At 46.4% G+C, this 23,989-nt stretch overlaps 1 protein-coding gene across 1 annotated transcript; it reads left to right on the top strand.

The window, feature by feature from the left end:
• The first annotated feature begins 1,688 nt into the window (after window positions 1-1,688).
• ATG14 (autophagy related 14) lies at window positions 1,689-23,773 on the top strand. Its single transcript, XM_066629939.1, has 10 exons — window positions 1,689-1,891; window positions 8,847-8,909; window positions 9,038-9,080; window positions 11,099-11,180; window positions 12,434-12,671; window positions 17,625-17,854; window positions 19,303-19,420; window positions 19,952-20,042; window positions 20,135-20,220; window positions 20,752-23,773. Exons 1-10 carry the CDS (start codon window positions 1,689-1,691, stop codon window positions 21,056-21,058), a joined length of 1,461 nt encoding a protein of 486 aa, XP_066486036.1. The 3' UTR covers window positions 21,059-23,773.
• The last annotated feature ends 216 nt before the right edge of the window (window positions 23,774-23,989 follow it).

The raw sequence follows: 23,989 nt of genomic DNA, 5'->3' as shown, positions 1-23,989 counted from the left end.
CTGCAGGAAACTGAATAATATAAAAAGAATGGAACAGGGGCAAAAAGTGCCTGCGCTTATAGTGCGGGGCATTGTCCAAATACTCTTTTTTCTTTTTAGGAGTAACTTCAGTGGGCCATAAGCTTTAATAACAGATGCAGTTTACCCCAACCATGCTTCCTTGAAGCACATTCATATAGCAAGATGGGACCACCCAAAAGAATTTTCTGGGCCACCTTTGGTACACCCCCTAGTCCTCGCACCTTAATAGAGCTTGGGAGCTAAGTTGGTGCATTTTTCAAATGCACACCCCCCCCCCTTGAACCACCGTCTCTATTTCCTTCTTAACCCATAGACTGGAAGCCCCTCCAACCTGGCTTGTATATTTATAAAATGTCCCACATGCAGCTGGTGTGATGTAAATGGACACTCTGCACTGCATTCTAACTGCGAACAACATGCTTATGCAGCGCTACTGCTTGGCTTAGCTGGGTTTTAACTTCAATTAGTGAGAGAGAGTAGAAAAGTGTTCAAAGGGACTTAATGGATTCCTTGTCCTGTGAATACCTCCTTGCATGCATGGTTTGGCAATTGGTCCTACTGAACTATTGATTTTAAAAACTACTTAAGTGTGCAAATGTGAATACTATTCAAGGGTTCGGTGCTTCAGTGCACACTTGGTAAACATACTAGACACAGGGTCTCATAAGAGCCCTGCTGATAAGGCCAAAGGCCCAGCTAGTCCAGCTTCCTGTATCTCACAGTGGCCCACCAAATGCCCCAGGGAGCACACCAGAGAACAAGAGACCTGCATCCTGGTGCTCTCCCTTGCATTGGCATTCTGAGGTAGTCTGCTTCTAAAATCAGGACTTGTCATGGCCTGTAATCGATGATGGACTTTTCCTCCTGAAATCCGACCAGTCCCCTCTCAAAGGTATCTAGGTGAGATGCCACTTCCTGTGGCAGGGAGTTCCATGGACTAATGACACGCTGGGTAAAGAGGTGTTTTCTCTTGCCTGTTCTAACTTTCCTGACACTCACTGTCAGTGGGTGTGCCCTGGGCCTGGGGTGTGTCCACCCCCTGCACCACGTCTTCTCCCATATCATGGAACAGGGAGTTCCACTGACCAATGCTTTCTTCTGTCTGTCCTATCGCTCCCTTCAGTGCACTCCCGGCATATGCAGTGCCTAGCAGCTGTCCCCTGGTTCTGGGGTGGGGTGACAGGGAACGAAGATCCCCCCCATCCTGTGGCAGGGAGCTCCAGAGGTGAGTCCTGCGGGAGGGGGCATCCCTCTCTCCAGTCCAGCCCCCCCCGCCAATCTTGTCTCGGGTGCTCCTCCTCCCTCCAGCTACGCCACTGGTGTGAACTACGTACGGCTCCGTTTCGCCCCCCTCCGGAATGGCTCCGAAGGGAGGGGCCGCTTGGCCGCCCCGCTGAGGCTCGCCGCCAGGCTGGCTGCTCTGCCCCCCTCCAGCTACGCCACCGCCCTCCCGCAGACGTCCTGTGGCAGGGAGTTCCGCAGACCCGCCCGCATCTCGCTCCGGCTGCTGCTGCCCCCGCCGCGGAGAGGCACCTCAGCGCCTTCCAGCGGTGACGTCACCCCGCAGCCGCCATCGGAAGTGCGCCGGAAGGCCCCGCCCCCGCCTCCCGGCATGCCCCTGCGCGAAAACAAAGTGGCACGTGACCGCGCGCGGCCCGCCAGGCAAGATGGCGTCTCCCAGGGGCGGCGGTTGGCCGGAGCCGGCTTGGCCGCGGGCGGGGGCCGCGGGCGAGGCGGAGGCCGGCGCCGAGGGCCTGTACGTGGCCGTGGAGCGCTGCCCGCTGTGCAACACCACCCGCCGCCGCCTCACCTGCGCCCGCTGCGTCCGCGGGGGCGACTTCGTCTTCTTCGACGGCCGCGACTCCGAGCGGTGGGTGGCCTCGCCGGGGCCCCTCCCCCGCCCTGCACGTGCGCAGGGGCTCGCGGGCCCCTCCCAAGGCACTCTGCACACGCTCAGGAGCTTTCTCCATGGAGAGCGAGGGGGCTAAGGAGAAAGGGCATTCTGCACATGCTCAGGGGCTCCTCTCCACAGAAAGGCCCTCCTGCCCTCACCCTGGAATGCACTGGGGGGGCTGTGAGAGAGAAGACACTCTGCACATGCTCAGGGGCTACTCTCCACAGAAAGGCCCTCCTGCCCTCACCCTGGAATGCACTGGGGGGGGGCTGTGGGTGGTTGGGGGAGTGTGAGGGAGAAGACACTCTGCGCATGTTCAGGGGCTCCTCTCCACAGAAAGCCCCTCCTGCCCTCGCCTTGGAATGCACTGGGGGGGCTGTGAGAGAGAAGACACTCTGCACATGCTCAGGGGCTCCTCTCCACAGAAAGCCCCACCTGCCCTTGCTGTGGAATGCACTAGGGGGGCTGTGGGTCGTTGGGGGAGTGTGGGGGAGAAGCACTCCGCACATGCTCAGGGACTCCCCTCCACAGAAAGCTCCTCCTGCCCTCACCCTGGAATGCACTGAGGGGCTGTGGGTGGTTGGGGAGTGTGAGGGAGAAGGCACTCTGCACATGCTCAGGGGCTTGCTCTCCATTACTCATACCTGGCAGTGCTGACCTCCCTGGACGCTGCCACATTCCCTCATTCTCTGTAGTACATGGGGCTTGGGCTGCAATCCTATTCACACTTTCCTGGGAGTAAGCCCCTTTGACTATAATGGGACTTACTTCTGAGTAGATAGGCATAGGATTGGCACCTTGGAGCCCACTAATCAGCTAATCAGAACAGGAATGTACTCTGCGTGTGGGTTGAGTGTGCTTGAGGCCTCATGCTGGGGTGGCGGCACTTTTCAAAGGACTCCAGTGGGGAGGCCCTGCATCACCTCTCACAACGGTGGCACTTTTCACAGGATTCCGTTGGGGAGGCTGTGCCTCACCTGCATCCCCACACCCTACATGTTCCTGACTCAGAAGTCCCATTGTAGTCAGTACAGCTCATTTCCTGGTAGCTGTGGTTAGGATTGCAGCCCTGCTCAGTTTTGGGGGTAGGCTGGTGGCACTGATCACAGCCTTCTAGACTATTAGGCCTGCTCTAAGCAAGCAGAGGGAGGGTCTCTTAAACTGTGGCCCTTTGGGACAGAGACTTGTAGTTTAAATTGTTCTGTAAACTAGCTCAGTGTTCTTCAACCTTGGGGTTCAGGACCCTGATGGGTTTGTGAAGCCTCAGTTGTGTAGTCACTGCAGCTTAGAGGAACAAACAAGGTTGGAAGACCACTGGATTAGAGCACCACCAGGTAAAGGAGGAGGCATCTGGTTGCACCCCTTTAGGTACCAGGAGATGGTGTTTCAGTCCTGCTCAGGTTGTTAGCAATTGTGCTAAAATAGCTTTCACTATTGTCACGTTACATGCTAACTCTCCTCTCTCTAAGAAGAATATTTGGTTATAGTGAACAGTGCTGGGAGGGCATAACAGGGATGGGGAGTGGGTGGCAACAGTGGTGTGGGCACGTGGGTAGGGTCCTGGGAGGGTGGCAAGATTGACAGTGGTGTCCCTGGCTCATACTTTTTTTTATTTATATGTTGGGGGTTATGGCACGAAAAAGGTTGAAGACCACTGAACTGACATATTGTTAACTGTGGTGACTATGCAAAGCTCCTTGTTCAGAAGCAGTATCCCTGTTGTGCTGTGGTACAAGAGGAGGTGAGGGCTCTTCATGCATTGAGGCCCTGTTTGTGGGCTTCCTGGAGGCATCTGGTTGGCCACTGGAGGAAGCAGAATGCTGGGCCTTTGAGCTGGTCTTACAGAGTTCTTGCATGGTCGGTGCTGAGGGAGGCTGGCTTGAGTTGGTGGTTTAATCACCTCAAAGGCTTCAGTTCAGCAACTTTCAATGTTTTTCCTCTCATGCACAAGGCACCACCAATATTTTGACAATAAGAAGAATCCCACTGGATCAGGCCACAGGCCCGTCTAGTCCAGCTTCCTGTATCTCACAGTGGCCCACCAAATGCCTCGGAGCACGCAAGACAAAAAGAGACCTGCATCCTGGTGCCCTCCCTTGCATCTGGCATTCTGACGTAGCCCGCTTCTAAAGTCAGGAGGTTGCAGATTACACATCATGGCTTGTAACCCAGAAATTTGTCCCATCTCCCTTTAAAGGCATCTAGGCCAGATGCCATCACCACATCCTGTGGCAGGACAAGGCACACTGCACTGCTGGGGAGGGGGGTGTTTGACATCCCCCCAATGGACCTATTATTAAATGACAGACACTCAAGACACTTGAAATAGTAGGTTATGTGAAAAACCTATGCCTGAGATTCTGGAGAACAGCTGTCACTTACAGTATCATAACTAATCTGTTCATATACTGTATGTTCATAAGTATCACTGAGTTCAAGGAAGCTTGGTCTCACTATGTGTTCGCTGAAGCTTTTCTGAGTAAACATTGCTTTGTAATTAGACCCAGCACTCCCTGCAGCCATGGTCTGTGTGTTATTTTTTAAATCAAGATTTCTATCCACTTTTCATTTTAAATAACAATGCTTGAGGCTGCTAATAGCATAAATATAATAAATAGAAGTACAGCAAGACAAAATGCCTGCATTGAATAACATAAAAAATGGGAGCAGCTTAAACACCATTTCAGTAGAATCAAGTTAAAAGGGCCATTGACACTGGGAATGTTAACAGTCTGGCAGAACAAGGTAGTGCAAAAAAAAAAAAATGCTGAGTGAAAGCATTTCAGTGATGCATGGGTATAACCTCAGATGGGATGTGAAGAGCCTCTTCAGCAGATCTCCACTGTCAGTTTTGCTCCTGTTTCTTGACCCTAAACTTTATAGGCTTCTTTACTACATGTACTTAAGGTGTGATTAGTATCTCAAATTATACTTCATTTTGAAATGCAATGTTTATTTCCTGCTAGGAGATGTTCTTCCTCATCCCTTTGTGTGTTATGAAGTTTGAGCTTGGTTCATAATTAGCAATAATGAATCATGGTGAGCCAGGAAGTCCTGCCATTAATAGAAACAGTGGTGCCTCCTGCTCTTGATTTGTGTGATGTATTTTGTTATTGCAACATGGTCATGGGAACAGCATCAGGAGGATGGGAAGCCTGTGAGAACTGGTGTTTTGTAGTGGTGAAGAATTTGAGTTGGGAATTTCATCTTTAGGTGGTCTTTGGCAAGCTTGTCTGCATTGCGAGGATAAGACTAACTAATCTGAAGGTGCTCTTGGGAGGGGTATTGAGCAGATATCCGTGAAACAGTGTCTGAAATGTGCCATAGAAATGCTGTGGGCGGTTCTTGGCTGGTCTAATAACATCTTTGTCCTCCTATAGACAAAGCTAATTAACCTGTCAGTGATTGATAATTGGAGATTGTGTATGTATACTAACATTTCAACTTCCTTAGAGGTAATAAGGCAGTGAAAACAGTCAACAAGAAAGACAATTAAATGACTAGATAAATAGCCAGCAGCAAAGGAACAAACCACCATAAAAGGAGATGATAAGCATTACCATTCTCCCCCAAATATTTTTTGGAAGAGCCATGTCTTCACCATTGACTGGGAAGCTGTCAGTGGATTTCACAACTGTGGTGTCATGACTCCAAAGTCCCTCTTCTGAGTGTTCACCTGCTGTATTTCAGCCAGTGAGGGAACAAAGCAAAGGACCTTGGGTAGGCAGGGATGGGAAGAAATAGTCATGAAGAGATCCTAGTCCTTGACTCTTAGGCATTAAGGCAAAACCAACATGTACAATTGGTTCTAACCGCAGGTGGCAGGCCAAAGAAGGTGGAATGACAACAGACCAATAAGCTCCATCTGAAACATACCAGTTAACATCTTGAATTTTGAACCAGCCGGCCCTTATGATCACACTTCAGAGTTAGCCCTATGTAGAGCACATAGTTGTAGTCTAATCTGGGTGTAACTGGCGCATGAATGACTATAACCACTGCATGTTTTCTGAGGGTTCAGAGCATTTCACTTAACATCTCATACTGTAATCCTATATCTACTTACCTGTGGTAGGTCCCATTGAACTCAATTGACTTACCTCTGAGTGGACATGCCTAGGATTACACTATCAGTAAGAACCCTATAGGTAGGTCAATGCTTCTATATTGCAGATTGGGGGGTGGCAGGTGAGAAAGAGAGGCCCAGTCTAACTCAAAACCATGATTTAGCATTTCCAAAGGATGTCGTGGTGAGCCAAAGGGTCTGCATTCTTCTCTCCCTTTCTCCTCTTCTGTGTGTGCCAGGAGGTAGTATAGAGTTTCTAGTGCCAGTTTTAGGAAATTGCAGTTTCACATGTCTTCTAAACACTGGATTACATGAACCACAGTTGGTTAACAAGCCAGGATTAAATTGGTTGCATTTGAACAAAGCAGAAAGTTGCGGTTTATTGCGGACTCCTTGCTGCAGGATGTGGTGACAGCATCTGGCCTGGATGCCTTTAAAAGGGGATTGGACAAGTTTCTGGAGGAAAAATCCATTTCGGGGTACAAGCCATGATGTGTATGCGCAACCTCCTGATTTTAGAAATGGGTTATGTCAGAATGCCAGATGCAAGGGAGGGCACCAGGATGAGGTCTCTTGTAATCTGGTGTGCTTTCTGGGGCATTTGGTGGGCCGCTGTAAGATACAGGAAGCTGGACTAGATGGGCCTATGGCCTGATCCAGTGGGGCTGTTCTTATGTTCTTATGGACCATGAACAGAAGTTTTAAACCTTCTCCCTTTGTTCACACAGAAAGGGAAAGGAGGCTCATTGCATTACTTCCAAACTTTCTGCCTAAAATGAAATATGAACCAGATTATTTGGTTGGCTTGGTAAAATTGGTTCTTGTATCTCTCAATCTCTTCCCCCACTCTAGATTTATATACCTGGGTTTCTTAATCGAATGTTTAATCAGTGACCTGGTATACCCGTTTTTTGTTTCCCTGGAAACTAAAGTACAGGCACTTATTCCTGATTAAAGCATTCTTCCCTAAAGCATAGCCTGCTTGATGATGTCTTTGTTCATTTGGTTGACAACTCATCAACAACACCTATTTCCTCCTGAGCAGCCTCAGATGATAACGAGAAAGGTATTTAAAAAAAGTGTTGCAGGTGCAGTCTGGCTGTATTGGAAACTTTGTAGGATCTGCTAGAAACTAGAGAAGAAACTGAGACTAATTCTGTGTGTATTTAATCTTCTCCCACTGATTAAAGTGGGATAATAAATTCATATCTGAGCATAAGCACCATTGAACGTAATAGGACTAGAAAGGACTTGAATGCATAGGATTAAGCTTGGAAACCCCTTTCAGAAAATTACCATTGTTTTCTGTTCCAGACATGGAAACTAGGTTGCAGTCAGACAATTTTCCAGTTAGTTAAGTAGACTTGCTTATCAACAGGATGTGTTCAGAAAGGGCAGCAAAGTGTGTAACACCCTATAGTAAATGGAAACTCTGCATCCTGACTTTGGTTCATTTTCTGTGACTTGTGTAGTGGTTATCTATAGGAAAACTCCAATAGAACTGGCACAATACTTGTTCCACCACATTTTTTCACTCTTTTTATATTGTAGCATTTAGGAGCACTGGCCACTGAATTTTATGACAGAGCCCAAAGGTGGTCCAAAGTCTGAAAATCAAGGAAATAGCTTTGCTGAGGATGTACAGCCATCCTGATTCTATCACACACACACAAATGAACACAAAACCATCCCAATGAACAATTGGGTACGTGCTGGAATTGGGACGATTTAGTGTGCCCTGCTGATTAATTGCCTTTTGTGGCTATCCTAGTAGGGTGCTTTACCCCAGATGTCTGATAGCTGGAGCAGAGTGTGTTCAATATTTACTTTATCATCCCAAATATTATTATCTTGCCCTTCAATCAAATCTTTCCAAAGTGGCTTACAACAGGACCCGAACAGTACAACAACAAAAACAATTAAATGGATACGGCAGCCACGGGTTCCATCCCCAGCAAGTTCCTGAATTGCTGTCTAAAATTAAAAGTCCTGGAAAGCACAATTGATTCTATCTGACCCACAGAGGATGTCAAAATTGATGTCAAGAAAACTGAGCAGTGGGGCAGAGGGGAGTCCATTGCCACCACAGAAAGGTCTTCTCCCTAGTTATTCCCCACTTCACCTCCGAAGGTGGGCACAAGACAGTGCCCAGAGCAATAACTGGTGTGGTTTGTAAGGAGAATGCAGTGGGAAAGCAGCATTCCAACAAATTTGATTTTATAAGAAATCTGATTTTTATAATTTGATTTACTTTTTATTGATTTTTATAAGAAATTAGATTTTATAAGAAAATCAAGGTGGCTGGGGCTTCAAAGGAGAAAAATAAATAGTTTTTTAAAAAAATAATACTGTCCTTGGTCTTGCTTTCTGTTCACATTTCCAGTGTTCGTGAAATTTTAGTTACTCTCGGTTAGGAGAGAGGTAACCAACCTTCCGTGGCCTACTTTTGCCTTCTTTTTTAAAGAATTCCTATGGTTCACTAAGTCAGGTCACTAAATTTATAAAGGAAGGGAATATAGTCAGGATCTTGAGTAGTTAAAAGTCATAACAGGTCTGGGTTCAGTGATTGTGGATCTGCAAGCTTGCTTCAGGACCTGAGAAGGATCTGGTTGGCTCAGGCCAAGATCCACCGTAGTCCAGTATTGCTTGCATAAATCCCAGCAACCGGCACCGGTTTGGAGGGAATTGAGCAGTGGTTTCCATGTGGACCACAATCTCCCCCTTCTGCCTCTCTCTGCTTTAGATAATGTCAAACGGCTGTGTTTTGCATGCGCCACATGCCCAGTGGTATTTCATCATTCTTGTTGCTCCCTCTGATTAGAATGCCTTATTTGTGATCATGATGTATGTCTAACTCTTTTCTAGGTTTTTGGAAAAGAAGGAGAGATTAAAGCATCTTAAAAGCAAACAGAATGAATTCCAGTCCCAGTAAGTCCCAGTTAGTATTAAAAAGTGATTTTGGTAGGTGATTTTAATGCAGGAAGAAAGAAAATTTTATGGAGTTAAAAGTCCATTTCTGGTTGCCAGCAAATCATATGTTGTTGTTTGTTTTTCAGGTTGTTAAAGGCTATGGAGGGGAAATGGATATCTGACCAGCTGGTGAGTGTTTTTTTTTTCCTCTGAAGTCTTTCAAGTGTTGATCCCCATCAATGGAAGCTGGTTCCCTGTGGTATCATCCCACACCTGAACATTTATGTGAGAGGAACCACAGAGTTGGCTTCACCTGTATGGCACTTCTATTCATCTGTCCCCAGAATCATGAAACAATTGCACCATGGAGAATCTGCCCGTCAGGTGCTGGCTGCGTGTAGGTGAATGCAACCTTTTATCTGAGGAAGTTTTCATGAAGATGGTGGTTTTGTTATCAGCTTGTTACTTTGATATTTTATTTTTATCTCTGTCTCTGTCTGAACTTCGAGAGTTCCTTGGAAAAGAAACGTGAGGTACAAATGTGAAATGGAGAACCGCAGCTTAAATTAATCCTCTTCTTCTTCTGGAATCCCAGAATGCTCTGAAACCAGCATGTCAGAATACTAATTGTGGGTTTATTCGTTAATCTCTTTTAAACATGGATCTAAAATACCAGGCTTTTGCTATCTAATAATACCACCCAGTATTTTGCAGTAATTAATACTGGAAGCCTGTGAGGTAGATCAGAATTATCCTCATGTCGTAGATGGAGATAGGATGGAGTTTGGGGGTGTGCACTCACAAAGGTCTTGGGACATTTTGTTTTAATACAGTGCATGCATTTTGTATGTTTTAAACACAGAAAAAAATTATAAAAAGTTTAGTACTATATAATGGAGCCATACTTCCTGATACCACTACAAATGTGATCTCATATTTTTAATAAGTCTGTTAAAAGGGACTCTCTTTGTTTGCTGTACTTAATATTTATCTCAGAGGTGTCAAACTTGTTTCATGCAGAGGGCCAATGTTAGCATTCATGGTACCTGCTGAGGGCTGGAAGTGATGTCATTAAGCAGATGATGGCCAGAAATAAGTACTTTGTTCTTACATAAAAAACTCCTTAGCTGCAAATTACAGAAGAGAAAATGGGCAAATCTAGTTCATATTTTCAAGATATGAGAGACCCCAATTAGCAAGCCGAGAGAGCCCAATTATAACAGGAGCTGGATAAATAGCTTCTGGAGCTGCATTCAGCCTACAGGCCTTATGTTTGACACCCCTGACTTGTACAGAACTTTTGATTGAAGGTTTTGAATTGCAGTGTTAGGATGTTCTGTTCTGCAGTCAGTGCAGCTCTGCCTCTTTGTGTTATGAGCCAGTACTTAAATAGCTAGCAAATGTTAAAGATGTATTTAGGTCGCAGGACAATTTGATTAAGAGAAGGATGTTTATCCCTTGTATGACTTCCTCCTGGGAGGTCAGCTCTTGTAGGCAAAACCAAAATGCTTCTTGTTCTCTGAACTGCTGCCCTGTACTACCTCTGGGATAAATCTTGGATGTCCTAATTTATCTTTTCAGTCACTCTAGAGCAGGGGTGCCCAAACCCCGGCCCTGGGGCCACTTGCAGCCCTCAGGGACTCCCAATCCGGCCCGCTGGGACCCCTCAGTCTCCAATAAGCTCTGGCCCTCCAGAGACTTGCTGGAGCCCACACTGGCCCGACACAACTGCTTTCAGTGTGACGGCCAACTGTCCGACCTCTCATGTGAGCTGTGAGACGAAGGCTGCCTCTACTGCTCATTGTTTCATGTCTGTGATGCAGCAGTGGCAGCAAAGGAAAGGCTGACCTTGCTTTGTGCAAGGCCTTTTATAGGCCATGAGCTATTGCAAGACCTTCATTCATTCATATAAGTTCCATTTCTGATGCATTTATGTCAATTTATTCAAATTTGAAATGTAAATTAACTCTTTTTCCCCCCAGCCCCTGACACAGTGTCAGAGAGATGATGTGGCCCTCCTGCCAAAAAGTTTGGACACCCCTGCTCTAGAGACTTCTGGGCTGTTGCTGCTTAAGGTTAAATGCATTTGAATACACATTTGGGGACATTTTTTTGTCTTCCATAAATATTCAAATGTAGACCTGTTAGCTCTTTGGATAGGTCAGTGGGTTTGGGTCAGTTTCTTCTAGTTGTTTTGTTTCTTTCAGAGGTGGAAAATAATGTCTTGCAAGATGAGAATTGAGCAGTTGAAGCAAACAATTTGCAAAGAAAATGAGGAGATTGAAAGAAGTAAGTAATGATTGTGCAGTAGCAAAAATGGCACACGCTCCTACTCCTGGACCTCTAAGATTTCTAGCAATGTCCTGTGAAGTTGAGGCATCCCAGAAGCATCTCAAGGCTTCCTTCAGATCAGTCACAATGGACAAGATGTCTACAGGTCACTTGTCTGTGACTGATCTTCCCCAACAATGCTCAGCTGTGTGGGAGAGCTTCTCATGTGCAGTGAGCCTGGCTGGCATCTGACAGTGCACCATAAGGCCCCTGCAGTGCACAGGGGCTCTGTGGTGATAATGTAGTTCCTTTGCAGGCCCTTTGCAGTTGATTTGGTTCTGTAAGGATTTCCATGTGTGGGAAATCTTAAATGGCTACTTCCATGACCCAAACAGAATAAATGGATGTCACCGTGTCTGTAGCTACTCCCTGGCAGTGACATCATAGGTCATATATTGGTAGTGAGGGGTGAATTGGTGAGTCAGGCCAAAGGCCCAGCTGACAAGGATCCTGCTTCCTGCAGTGGCAGGAGATGAGAGCCTGCTTCTCTTCCACTATTGGTTCTGGCAGTGGGCATTCAGAGGCATCCTGACTCTGCAAGTAGCATATAGCTATCACAACTACGTAGACATTGACAATATTGTTCCCCTTTAACTGCCTTTTTTGATTTGCGAATATAAATGTTCTTTATTGAATAGTTATGGTTCATTCCTAGAAATAATAATTATATTCAAAATTAATTGTTCATTCAATTTATGCTGATGTCTATGATATATCAATACAATCTTCAATTATTATACAAAATGGAAATTTACATTAGATTTTTAGTAATTTTACTTTCATGTCCTTTTTCATTCTTTTCCCATCTCTCCTACATTCCTCCTGTACTTGCTGTTTTATACTAACTTTATCACTTGCTTCCATCACTTGTTTACATCATATATTGTATCTTTGTCAACTTTTTCTTATTGTTTTCTTTCCCTTTTTCTTGATAAAATTGTCTAAAGAAGAGTAAATGGATTTACATTGTCCTGAACTTTCATGTCCTTGTAATGAATGCATAAACTCCACTTGAATATAAAATTACCATTTTGATCTTTAATCTAAACAATCCCCTGCAAACAGTGTAGCCTATACTCATAAGTCCAGTCTCAAGATCATTTTGATCCTTCATCTCTGATCTCAATTGTAATGGCTCCTAGTAATTGAAAGACCCTTGAAAGACAGTGTAGTTTAGTTCTAGGGGCTCATTTTTCTGTTTGCTGCCGCAGATTCTGAGTGGCTGCTTAAAGTTAAGGATGAGAACCAGAAGCTTTACCGCAGGGCTCAGCGTCATCAGGAGAAGAAGGAGAAGATCCAGAGGCACAACCGCAAGCTTGGAGACCTGGTGGAGAAGAGGAACTATGACTTGAGAAGCCAGCACGAGCACCTGGCTAACCTCCGTCGGTCACATGTCCTGGAACTAACCTCGGTCATCTTCCCTATTGAGGAAGTGAAGATTGGCATGAGGTAGGGAAAGGCTGGAAATTTAGACTGAACATATATTATCGTACATGTAAAACCATATATACATATATAATGTATGTATGCATTATATTGTATGCCGCATTATATGTTGTGGTCCAGTTTCACAACATATGAAACATCCAGGGACAGACTGCACTTGCTCCCAGTGTGGAAGGGATTGTCACTCCTGAATCGGCCTTTTCAGCCACACTAGACGCTGTTCCAGAACCACCATTCAGAGCGCAATACCATAGTCTTTCGAGACTGAAGGTTCCCAACATAACATTCAACGTATGTTGTCCATTGGTCCACCTAGATCAGCGTTGTCTATACTGACAGAAGCTCTCCAGGGTTTCATACAGGGGTCTCTCCCAGCCCAACCTGGAGATGCTGCAAAGGGTTGAAATGGGAACCTTCTGAGCACTGAGCTGCAGCCACCATCTTTTTGATCATTTAACCTGGGGGCAGGAGAAGTAGTGGTAACTGGAGGATTGCAGTCTAATGCACACGTCACAGAAGAAAAAGAAGGGGAGGAAAGTGGAAGACAAACCAGTTCAGATACAAATACTTATGTGTGTGGATGGCAGGGTTGTGTTGAATGTGGGTATTCTGTCCCACTTTGCTCAAGATACAACCCTGTTCTAAACAGATTGACTTGGAAGTAAACCCACTGTTTAGTGGAATTTGCTATGTAATTAGTGTGCTTATGAATTGTTCAGATCCTCTTAAGGGTTTCCTCTGAAATTGTTTCTGGGAGGGGGTTACTAGCAGCTCCCATCAGTTTCAGTGGGAGAAGATTTAAGCATGTGCCAGACTTTTCCTTGGAAGTCAGTGGAACTTGAAAGGGCTTATTTTTGACCAGACAGTGCCCCTGTTTGTTTCCTTTCTTGTTTATGTAGCACTTTCAGTGCACAAGGTGCTTTCCCCATAGAAAGGAAACTAGTCTCTTTTTGGAGGGACTCTCATTTATTTCCTCTAATGGAACTTGGATGGGGGATATTATGCAGAAGTGACTTACTCCTCCAGCTTGCTTCAGAGACTGGTCTGTGCCAATTGCTTTGGGCTTTGTCCTCTTCAAGGCAGTGGGACTTCTTGTTGTGCTGGATTTAAGGGTGTTTACTTGACTCTGATAAGGGATGTTTTCATTGCACACCTGCTGAATATTTAATGGGGAAGAGAGACTGCTCTGTTTCAAGGGCATTTATTTTAAAAATGTTTAATATAATGTGTGCACTTTCTGGGCACAATCCAGCCAAAGTGGAAATACTGTTGCCCTAGAGTTGGTGCTGATAACAGTTCGTGGCCCACTTGCTTAGGTCAGTTCGGCACTGGGAAGATGAACGAAAATGGCCAACGCCTGCTAGAGTTTTGCTGTCATCACGGTCTCTGTGTCAGCAACACGTTCTTCAACACGAAGCCCCAACATAGAGTCTCTTGGAGACACCCAAGATCAAAGCACTGGCACCAGCTCGACCTGATTCTCACCAGACGCTCCAGCCTTCCCAGCATCAAGATCACACGCAGCTATCAGGGTGCTGCCTGTGACACCGACCACTCGCTGGTGTGCAGCAGAGTGAAACTGCAAACAAAGTGACTGTATCACACGAAAAGGGAAGGAAGACCTCGCATTGATACGAGCAAGACCCGGGATCAGAGAAAAGTGGAGGAATTTGCACGAGCGCTTGAGGAATCTCTTCCAGGCCCGGTCGATGCAAACGCATCCAACAGATGGGAACATTTCAAGAATGCTGTTTACAACACCGCCTTGTCCATATTTGGCAAGAAGACCAACAAGACAGCAGACTGGTTTGAAGCCCACTCTGAGGAGTTCACACCAGTCATTGAGGAAAAGAGGAGAGCTCAAGCAGCATACAAGGCCTGTCCCAGTGAGTGCAACCTGCAGGTCCTCTGAGGTGCTCGCAGCAAAGTCCAGCAGACTGCCAGGAGATGTGCTAACGACTACTGGCTCCAGCTCTGTTCCGAGATACAGATAGCAGCTGACACGGGCAACATCAAGGGGATGTATGATGGTATCAAGCAGGCCCTAGGTCCAACACAGAAGAAAATTGCCCCTCTGAAGTCTGCCACAGGCGAGGTCATCCAGGATCGGGTGCAGCAGATGGAACGCTGGGTGCAGCACTACTCTGAGCTATATTCCAGAGAAAATGTAGTCACTGAAGAAGCACTGAACAACATTGAGTGCCTGCCTGTGCTGGAAGAGCTTGACAGTGAACCAACCCTAGAAGAACTTCACGTGGCCCTGGACTCCCTTGCCTTTGGCAAGGCACCTGGAAAAGACAGCATCCCTGCTGAAGTCCTAAAGTGCTGCAAAGAGATCATCATCACTGAGCTGCATGAAATCCTTTGTCTCTGCTGGAGAGAAGGTGGAGTACCTCAAGACATGAGGGATGCAAACATCATCACGCTGTACAAGAACAAAGGCGACAGGGGTGACTGCAACAACTACCGTGGCATCTCCTTAGCGTTGTAGGAAAGTTGTTTGCCCGAGTTGCACTAAAGAGGCTCCAGATACTTGCAGAGAGCGTTTATCCAGAATCACAGTGTGGATTCCGAGCCAACAGGTCCACCACTGATATGGTATTCTCCCTTAGACAACTGCAGGAGAAATGCAGGGAACAACGACAGCCACTCTTTATAGCCTTCATAGATCTCATGAAGGCTTTCGACCTGGTCAGCAGGGATAGCCTCTTCAAGATTCTCCCCAAGATTGGATGTCCACCCAGGCTCCTCAGCATCATCAGATCCTTCCACAAGGACATGAAGGGCACTGTTGTCTTTGATGGCTCCACATCAGACCCCTTTGACATCCGAAGTGGCGTGAAGCAGGGCTGTGTTCTTGCACCAACCTTGTTTGGGATCTTCTTCGCTGTCCTGCTGAAGCAGGCCTTTGGAACTACAACAGAAGGCACCTATCTCCGGACCAGATCAGACGGAAAGCTCTTCAACCTCTCCAGACTGAGAGCAAAGTCCAAAGTCCAGCTGAAATGTCTGCGTGACTTCCTCTTTGCCGACGATGCAGCTATCACTACCCACTCTGCCAAAGATCTCCAGCAGCTCATGGATCGTTTTAGCAAGGCCTGCCAAGATTTTGGACTGACGATCAGCCTGAAGAAAACACAGGTCATGGTTCAGGATGTGGACTCACCTCCCTGCATTACAATCTCTGCGCACGAACTGGAGGTTGTCCATGACTTTGTGTACCTTGGCTCAACAATCTCCGACACTCTTTCTCTCGATACCGAGCTAAACAAACGCATCGGTAAAGCAGCTACCACGTTTTCCAGACTCACAAAGAGAGTCTGGTCCAACAAGAAGCTGACGGAACATACCAAGATCCAGGTCTACAGAGCTTGCGTCCTGAGTACACTTCTGTACTGCAGCAAGTCATGGACTCTTCACTCACAACAGGAGAGGAAACTGAATGCTTTCCACATGCGCTGCCTCCGACGTATTCTCGGCATCACCTGGCAGGACAAAGTTCCAAACAACACAGTCCTGGAACGTGCTGGAATCCCTAGCATGTATGCACTACTGAAACAGAGACGCCTGCGTTGGCTCGGTCATGTCGTGAGAATGGATGATGGGCGGATCCCAAAGGATCTTCTCTATGGAGAACTTGTGCAAGGAAAGCGCCCTACGGGTAGACCACAGCTGCGATACAACAAGTGGGAAACAAGTGGGAAACCCTGGCCTCTGAGCAGCCCGCTTGGAGACAGGCTGTGCAACATGGCCTTTCCCAGTTTGAAGAGACACTTGGCCAACAGTCTGAGGCTAAGAGGCAAAGAAGTATGGCCCATAGCCAGGGAGACAGGCCAGGGACAGACTGCACTTGCTCCCGGTGTGGAAGGGATTGTCACTCCCGAATCGGCCTTTTCAGCCACACTAGACGCTGTTCCAGAACCACCTTTCAGAGCGCGATACCATAGTCTTTCGAGACTGAAGGTTGCCAACCATTGATTCTGCATCTTTAGTTCTCTCCTATTGAGGTCATTTGGACTTCAAAGTGCTGAGCTGTGGCTGGATTGTGCTAGTCAAGTAAATCCAAGAGTTGATGGCTGCACCAGACCTGAGGTTCTCCCTGATTTTTAGAATGATAAAATTCTGCTGTGTGTCCAGGCTGTATCTACTCCTGAATCTCCCTCATCTTGGTTTTGCAGATTTCTAAGTTCCCCTTCAAATAGAGTCCCGCCAACTTGATTTTGCAAACCCTTGTCTGCAGTAGGCAGTTGAGCATGCAGGACATTGAGGGCAGGTCCCAGTGGGATTGGAACAAGAGTTTGATGGAGTTTTATCTGGTGTGCTCCCTGGGGCATTTGGTGGGCCGCTGTGAGATACAGGAAGCTGGACTAGATGGACCTATGGCCTGATCCAGCGGGGCTGTTCTCATGTTCTTATGATGGAGTCTTGGCTCAGATCCACAGGAGAGTCTGTCTGGAGACAGAGCCGGAAGTAAGAAGCCTGTCTGAGGGGAAAGATGGTCAGTGGTGCATTGTAATAGGGATGTTTGCAAGCACATTAGAAAGGTGGCAGATAGAAGAGGAATAGACAGCCAAGGGACCTGGACAAAACCAGGGAGCTGCATGAGCCAGGGTCTGTCTGTCTGTGCTATTCCCCCCCCCCCACTGAAATTCCTAGGCTGACCTACGAGCATTTATAGCCAGACCATTTTGGTAAGATCCAGTGCATTGACTGGAACGGGGTGGATCTGGAGCCGCACTGGGCCTGAGAGATCAATCCTTTCATTTCCTATTCCACTCTGCAATCTTGAGTAGCTCCCTGCAGCAGCACCCATGCACAGAAGGCTCTGGGGGAAGCATCTTGGCAGCCATTATAGCAGGCAGATGCTTGTACTGATCTGTACTTGTGTTTGAGAACTTCCTTGTAAGCCACACCAGAGTCCCGGCTCCCTTGGTAATCTTTTTGTGTTTTCTGCAGAGACCCTGCAGATGTTTTCTCAGAGAGCGACAATGCCATGACTTCGAGCACTGTGAGCAAGCTTGCAGAAGCCAGGAGAACCACCTACCTGTCTGGGCGATGGGTGTGTGACGATCACAATGGAGACACCAGCATCAGCATTGCAGGGCCTTGGATTACCCTTCCCAACAATGGCGACTATTCGGCTTATTACAACTGGGTGGAAGAGAAAAAAACCACTCAAGGGCCGGGTAAAGGGCTGGCTGTTGTTAAGGTTGAGTCTCCCCAGTTCTTTGCTCCTTGAAATATGCTGTGTACATAACTGCAGAGTGCATAATGGTATTCTGAATATGGCATATTTTTCCAAAAACACCTGTCGGATTGCTGTATTTTTGCTCAGAACAGTGTATGTCTCAGAATTTGGCTTTCTAAGAATATCAGCTTTTGTTTTGTTTCTCTTAAAAGAAGCAGGTTTCTAGCTCTTATGGCTATAAATTTATGCTTGAAATTGTGTAGGCAGTACAGAAGTCTTAAAAGACAGAAAGGTAGTTGAATAATATTTCTGGTGGTTGGGTGAGGGTTGATGAACGTCTAAAGCTGCCCTCTGCAAAGTCAGAGACCTGGTCCATCTAGCTTGTCTATGCTGACTGGCAGCAGCTTTGTAGGGCTTCAGTGAGGGGTCTTTTCCCACATAGGAATGTCAGGGGTTGAACCCAATACCTTCTGCATGCAAAACATGTGCTCTACCACTAGTCAAGAAGGCATGAGCTTTCTGTGCCCTCTTGATTAATGAAATCATAATAAATGTTTGGTTATAACCAGTAATGTAGCTGGTGGGGGTAAGCGGCTCTCCCACTTGCTATCGGAGCTGCCCAAAATGGCTGTGGTGGCAAGTGTGAGGGGCTGCTTTCACAGCATGTTGCAGCGCCTGCAAGACTTAATAATAATAATAATATAATACAGGTGTTTATATACCGCCTTTCTTGGTCATCAGATTTCTCCTCAGACTTTATTCAAGGCGGTTTACATAGGCTGTTCTAAATCCCCATAGGGATTTTTACAATTGAAGAAAGGTTCTACCTTTCAAGAACCGCACAACATTTCAGATGGATCTTTTGTGGTCTGTTATCACTTTCTAGCCTCCAGATTCCTCCCATGCAGGCTGACAAGCAGCTCCTTCATCTCTCCAAAGAGCAGGTGGAATAACTCAGCTCGGCTTGTCAGCTGCTTCAAGGTCTCACCATTCACAGTGCCGGTGGCCTCGAACTGGCGACCTTCTAATGTTATCTTCAGGCAAACGGAGGCTCAGCCCTCTAGACCAGACCTCTAGACTTACTCCCCCCATCCCCCGTAGCGACAGCACTGGTTATACAGTGTCAAGTATTTTCATCATTCCAGAAATCAGAGAGATGGTTCATTCTCTCCAAAGCGTAATTGGTTGGCTTTATCCTTGAAACAGTGACCGTGTCCTGAGTAGTACGTTACAGAGGGACAGCAGGGGCTCCTGGAGGAGGGAAGGCTCCCAAGGCTATCTTGGTGTCTGGGCAAACTTGTGTTAGAGCAGATCGTCCTGTTGTGCCTGAGGATATTGAAATCCCTGCCTGTTGGTAGAACGTTGAGCCCTTGAGGAAATGTGAGCAGTTGCTTCATCCAGATGATCTTACAGCGGTTCTGACTGGTTTTCTCTTTTTTGTGTTAGACATGGAGCACAACAACCCGGCTTACACCATCAGTGCTGCTTTGTGCTATGCAACACAACTTGTCAACATTTTGTCTCACATACTTGATGTAAACCTTCCCAAGAAGCTGTACAACAGGCAAGTAGCTGTGAGAAACAGTAGGGTTTTGTTTGGAGAATCAGATCAATGGAAATGTGGACGCCGGTTACAATTCTCTGTTCATGTGTCCAGTGCTTTGTGATGCCTGTGGATTGCAACTCAATACTGGCACATATTGGAGGCTGGTCTGAAGATCTCTGTCTTCATGAAGCCTTGAGCAGGTGGAGTGGCATGAAACAGTAGTATAGCTTAGAGGGGGTGCAAAGTGCTAAGTTTTGTAGGGAGTCTCACCGCAGCGTGCCAGTGACCCCTCCTTCTCCCCTTCGGAGCCTCTCCAGGCAGGGGGAGCAAAACAAAGGCATTCGCCTCCCTGCATTTGCCTCTTTTGCTCCCACTGCCCAGAAAGGCTCCAGAGGGGAGGGGGAGGGTATGCTGTATGGTGAGGCTCCCTGCAAAGCAAAACTTGGTGCTTTGCACCCCTTCTAGCTATGCCACTGGCGTGAAACAGGAAAGGCTTTTCCTTGCCCTTCATTCCTGTGTGCATTTTATTTCCAAAATTCTGTCTTGCAGTGAGTTCTGTGGGGAAAATCTCAGCAGGAAGAAATTCACGTGGGCAGTGAAAAAGCTGAATGCCAACATCCTTTACCTGTGCTTTTCTCAGGTATAGTGAATGCCTGTTTGCTCTTGCCCACTGTCACATTTGCAGTTTTGCCTGATGATAAGCACTCTGCTTTGTTCCTCTTGGTCCTCTAGCATGTAAACTTAGATCTCCTACACCCTCTGCATACCCTCAGGAACCTGATGTACCTGGTCAGCCCCAAGACAGAAAACTTGGGAAGGTAAGAGGCCATTTACTGACCCCTCTTTGTTCCCTCCCAGCTATTTCCATCCTGCAGCTGCCTGGAGCAGCCTTCCCCGTCTTCGTTCACCCCCTCAAGGCCTGCTTCCCTATAACCAAGCTGTGCTTGAGCTTTGAAATGAATGCTGGGATCTACAGGGTGCTGAAGAGTCTAGTGGAGATTGTTCTGAAAACTGCATTTTGCAACTGCAGCATATCTTGAGCTGTCAGAAAAATCAGGCCAGTAGTCCATGTTAGCCCATGGTGTGCTGGTTTTCCATACCTTTTCTCGGGCATTGCTGCTATTGTGCTGATCCTGTCAGCTCTCGTTCTTCTTTGGGGTTTTTGCTCTGCATCGCTTTCTAGTGCTCTTGGTTTGAATGCATTGCTCAGCCAAGATGTTGGCTGCTTTTAACATGCTTTGCTCCTTGAGTTTTGGGTTTTGCTGCTCAAATTGCAGCCCAACAAGTTTGCTGTTTTTCTGGTTTTGGCCGTAGCACAACAGGACTGAGTCCTAATTTTGTGTTTGTAGGTCTGGGCCATTTGAAGTCAGTGCTGATCTAGAAGACTCCATGGAGTTTGTAGATCCCAGTGGTGCTGGCGAAACAGACGAGAGTGGAGATGAACACATCAGCGATGAAGAAACCGACCTGGGGACAGACTGGGAGAACCTGCCCAGCCCTCGGTTCTGTGACATCCCCTCCCAGCCTGTGGAGATGCTCCAGAGCCAGAGCACGCAGGTGTCGCAGCCAATCGCCAGCAGCAGCGCGGGGGGCATGATCTCCTCTGCAGCAGCCTCCGTCACTTCCTGGTTTAAGGCGTACACTGGACACCGCTAGGGAATGATTTGACTTTCGTGGGAAAACTCCTGTCCACAACCCACCATCACTGTAGGAAACCCTATTACACCCTACTGCATATTCAGTTAAGTAGTGCCTGGAACAAAAGGGTCAGACTTGTAATTGCATAAAGAAGCCTGAGGTTATTTTCATTTGCCCAACCCGACTGTAAGGGTCATGGTTTTGTAAAGTTTTCCAGAAGCATTTCAGACACCCGAAATGGAACTTGGCACTCTCGAGTCTCCTCTGTCTTGCTAAGGAGGGAAAGGGAAGGAGAACGCTGCAAACCATTTTAGGTTTTTTTTTTGTTTCTTCTGAAAGAAAGAGATTTGGGGTCTGTGACCTGGCAGTCATTTCAGGGCTGAGGATAGAGAAGAAAACATGGAGTGATGCAGTTGGACTGTCTTGCATGTGTGGAAGGCGATCTCATTTGGTCAGTCCCTAGCAGGGCGTGATGGTTTCTGTCTTCTGAGTATGTCTCTTTCAATACACAGGAAAACATTACAGCACAAAGGCACATTTCTAGAGTCTTCTGGGAAAGTGTGCGAGTTTATGTTTTTAAATGTGCTTTTTAAACTGCATTGCCATAATTTTAATAGGGACATTCACCATCATTCTTCAAAATCTGTAATTTTTTTTTTAAAGAAACTGATGGTAAGTTATTCCTGTAGTATGTGTGCTATATTCCTTCAGTAGTCCATTCTGTCTACATGTTTTTCCCTTTGCACTGCCCAGAGTTCCCAGGCTTCTTACTCTGGCCAGCAGACACCAAAGAAAGCGAGGTTAGAAACACTCACCAATACAGAGCAATTGGGCTGCGGCAATAAGTTTGTTTTGTCAAAGTGTGAGGAGTGATGCCACTTTTCCAATTTGATCATGTATTTCCCATGCTCCGTGTGTGGTTTTATGGATATGGAAGCATGAGGATTATTTCCCTGTCAGTCAAAATTCCAAGACACCTTTCTCTCACTTCATGCTACAGAAGATAGGCTGCTTGTGAGACTCCCTGCCCTTGTTTCAAAGAGATAGGCTTGGAAGTTGTGGAATTCTTTGCTTTTAATGATGCTCCCCAGGCTCAGAGGCACATCAAGGTCCGATCTGCACCATTCTTCCTTGCATAAAGGGGGAGGAGAAATGGGGCTTCCATGTGTGTGAATAGATGGGTGAGGAGGGGACGCGTGCTCATGCGCAGAATTGGATTGTCCCCTGCTGAGCATCTGAGCCAGGCATCGGTCTGCCACACGTGGCACATTTTTGTCCTGTTAAAAAACGCTCAGTATCTGATGCCACTGACTGTTCTGCACTTTGGTACAGAAAAAATGTCTGCCATGTCCACCCTTGACAAGTGGAAGGTTTTCTCCCGGAAGCATTCATCATGGGGACATACTTGTGTGCATGCTTAGGGGTTACAGCCCTGAGAAAGTGCATATCACATGCTGTTGCTAAATATTTGAATTGTTCCTCAAATATCTGTTGCTGAATATTTGAATTCTTCCCATGTTTTTACTGTGGCAGACTATGCATTTTGGTCCTGGGTGACTAGCAAATGATCAAGTAACTTCACTCAGCATATTTTCTCCAGTGGATGAGAGGGTGTTCGGGAGGGCAGTGGTTTTAATTCTCTGCAATTCTGTTAATAAACCAAAGATCCTTCTGGTTCAGTGTTTTGATTTAAAGCCCATTTGATGGGATTTCTCACACTAATTGAGAAGAACAGCAACAAGTATCAATTGCAGGCTGCTGTTGAGATTGTATCCAGCTGCAAGAGATTAGTGGAAAATGGGATTAAGCATTACTGGGACCTTGCTGCAAAGTATGGTCAAGTCACTCCTGTGTCGGTGAATGTAGGTGGAAAAAAGGCTGTTCAAAGAAAGGCACTTTACTAGTTGCAAGTGAGGTTGGGCTTGTGACTGCTAGAAGGGCAGAGGCTGGGTTTTCCCCGCTGCAGAACCTTTGTCAAGGTATACCTGGGCCCTTCCTCTGTCTGTAAATATTCTGATGTGTAACTTTTCTTCCACTTTCCTATTTCAACCTTCCTGCTGATGGTTTAGATTTTTTTAACAAGACCCTTTCCATATACGCAACCAACTTTCTTATTAGTTCTGGTGAACTGAGGTACATACATTTGAGGACCGGTAAGCCATGAAACCTCACCAGTGTCACACTATCCTCATTATGAAACAAAGCCTCTTTGCAATAGTGTAGCGTCCATTCAAAGTCCACAGAGGGGCATCCCAAGGTTGTAATAAACTGGGGTGTCACATCCTTACAGAAAATCCTTTTGTAACAATGATTCTGGTTTTTTGTTTTTTAAAGAAATGTTTTTATGCATATATAGCGTATCTGGAGAAACTGGGAGTGTGTGTTTTAAAACTTCAGTGCAATTGAGATTATTATGCTTAATGGGGGGTGGGACTCCATTAGTTTGGCTGAAGTCGGCCAGTAGAGTGTTTTGCGAGATCATGATTGTGATGCTATAAAGTCAGGATTGTGTGTTTTGGGCCAAGATTCTCAGAGACGTCTAGTGGAATTTGTGAAACGGGGGACTTGCAATCTGAAAACAGGGATCCGTGGGTTTCTGTTTGAGTACCCCAAATTCCTAGCTTGTTTCCAGAGATCTTGGCCTAGCTGTGCCATTTGTAGGGTTGTAACTAAACACAGATGTGTGGTCTTTTCTAAAATTTATTGTATTACTGCAATAAATCTTTAACAGGAGTTTTTCTAAGTTTGACTGGTTTGGTTTTTATTCCATTTATTATTTACAGAGGTCAGTTTTTAACCTGTGAACTCCCATGTTCACATTCAAAAAAATGTCACGTCTATTTTTAAAAAGGGAAAGAGGGGGGACCCGGGAAACTATAGGCCGGTCAGCCTAACATCCATACCGGGTAAGATGGTGGAATGCCTCATCAAAGATAGGATCTCAAAACA

Source organism: Tiliqua scincoides, chromosome 1 (genome assembly GCF_035046505.1).
Source record: "Tiliqua scincoides isolate rTilSci1 chromosome 1, rTilSci1.hap2, whole genome shotgun sequence".
Lineage (NCBI taxonomy): Eukaryota > Metazoa > Chordata > Lepidosauria > Squamata > Scincidae > Tiliqua > Tiliqua scincoides.
This window is presented reverse-complemented; position numbering and strand designations above follow the sequence as displayed.

Excerpts from the sequence above, each read along its gene's own strand:
- ATG14 (XM_066629939.1), top strand. The coding sequence starts at position 1,689 with ATGGCGTCTCCCAGGGGCGGCGGTTGGCCGGAGCCGGCTTGGCCGCGG. Across the intron at positions 11,181-12,433 it reads AAATGAGGAGATTGAAAGAA|ATTCTGAGTGGCTGCTTAAA; the intron begins GTAAGTAATGAT and ends TTGCTGCCGCAG. Across the intron at positions 20,221-20,751 it reads AAGACAGAAAACTTGGGAAG|GTCTGGGCCATTTGAAGTCA; the intron begins GTAAGAGGCCAT and ends TTGTGTTTGTAG.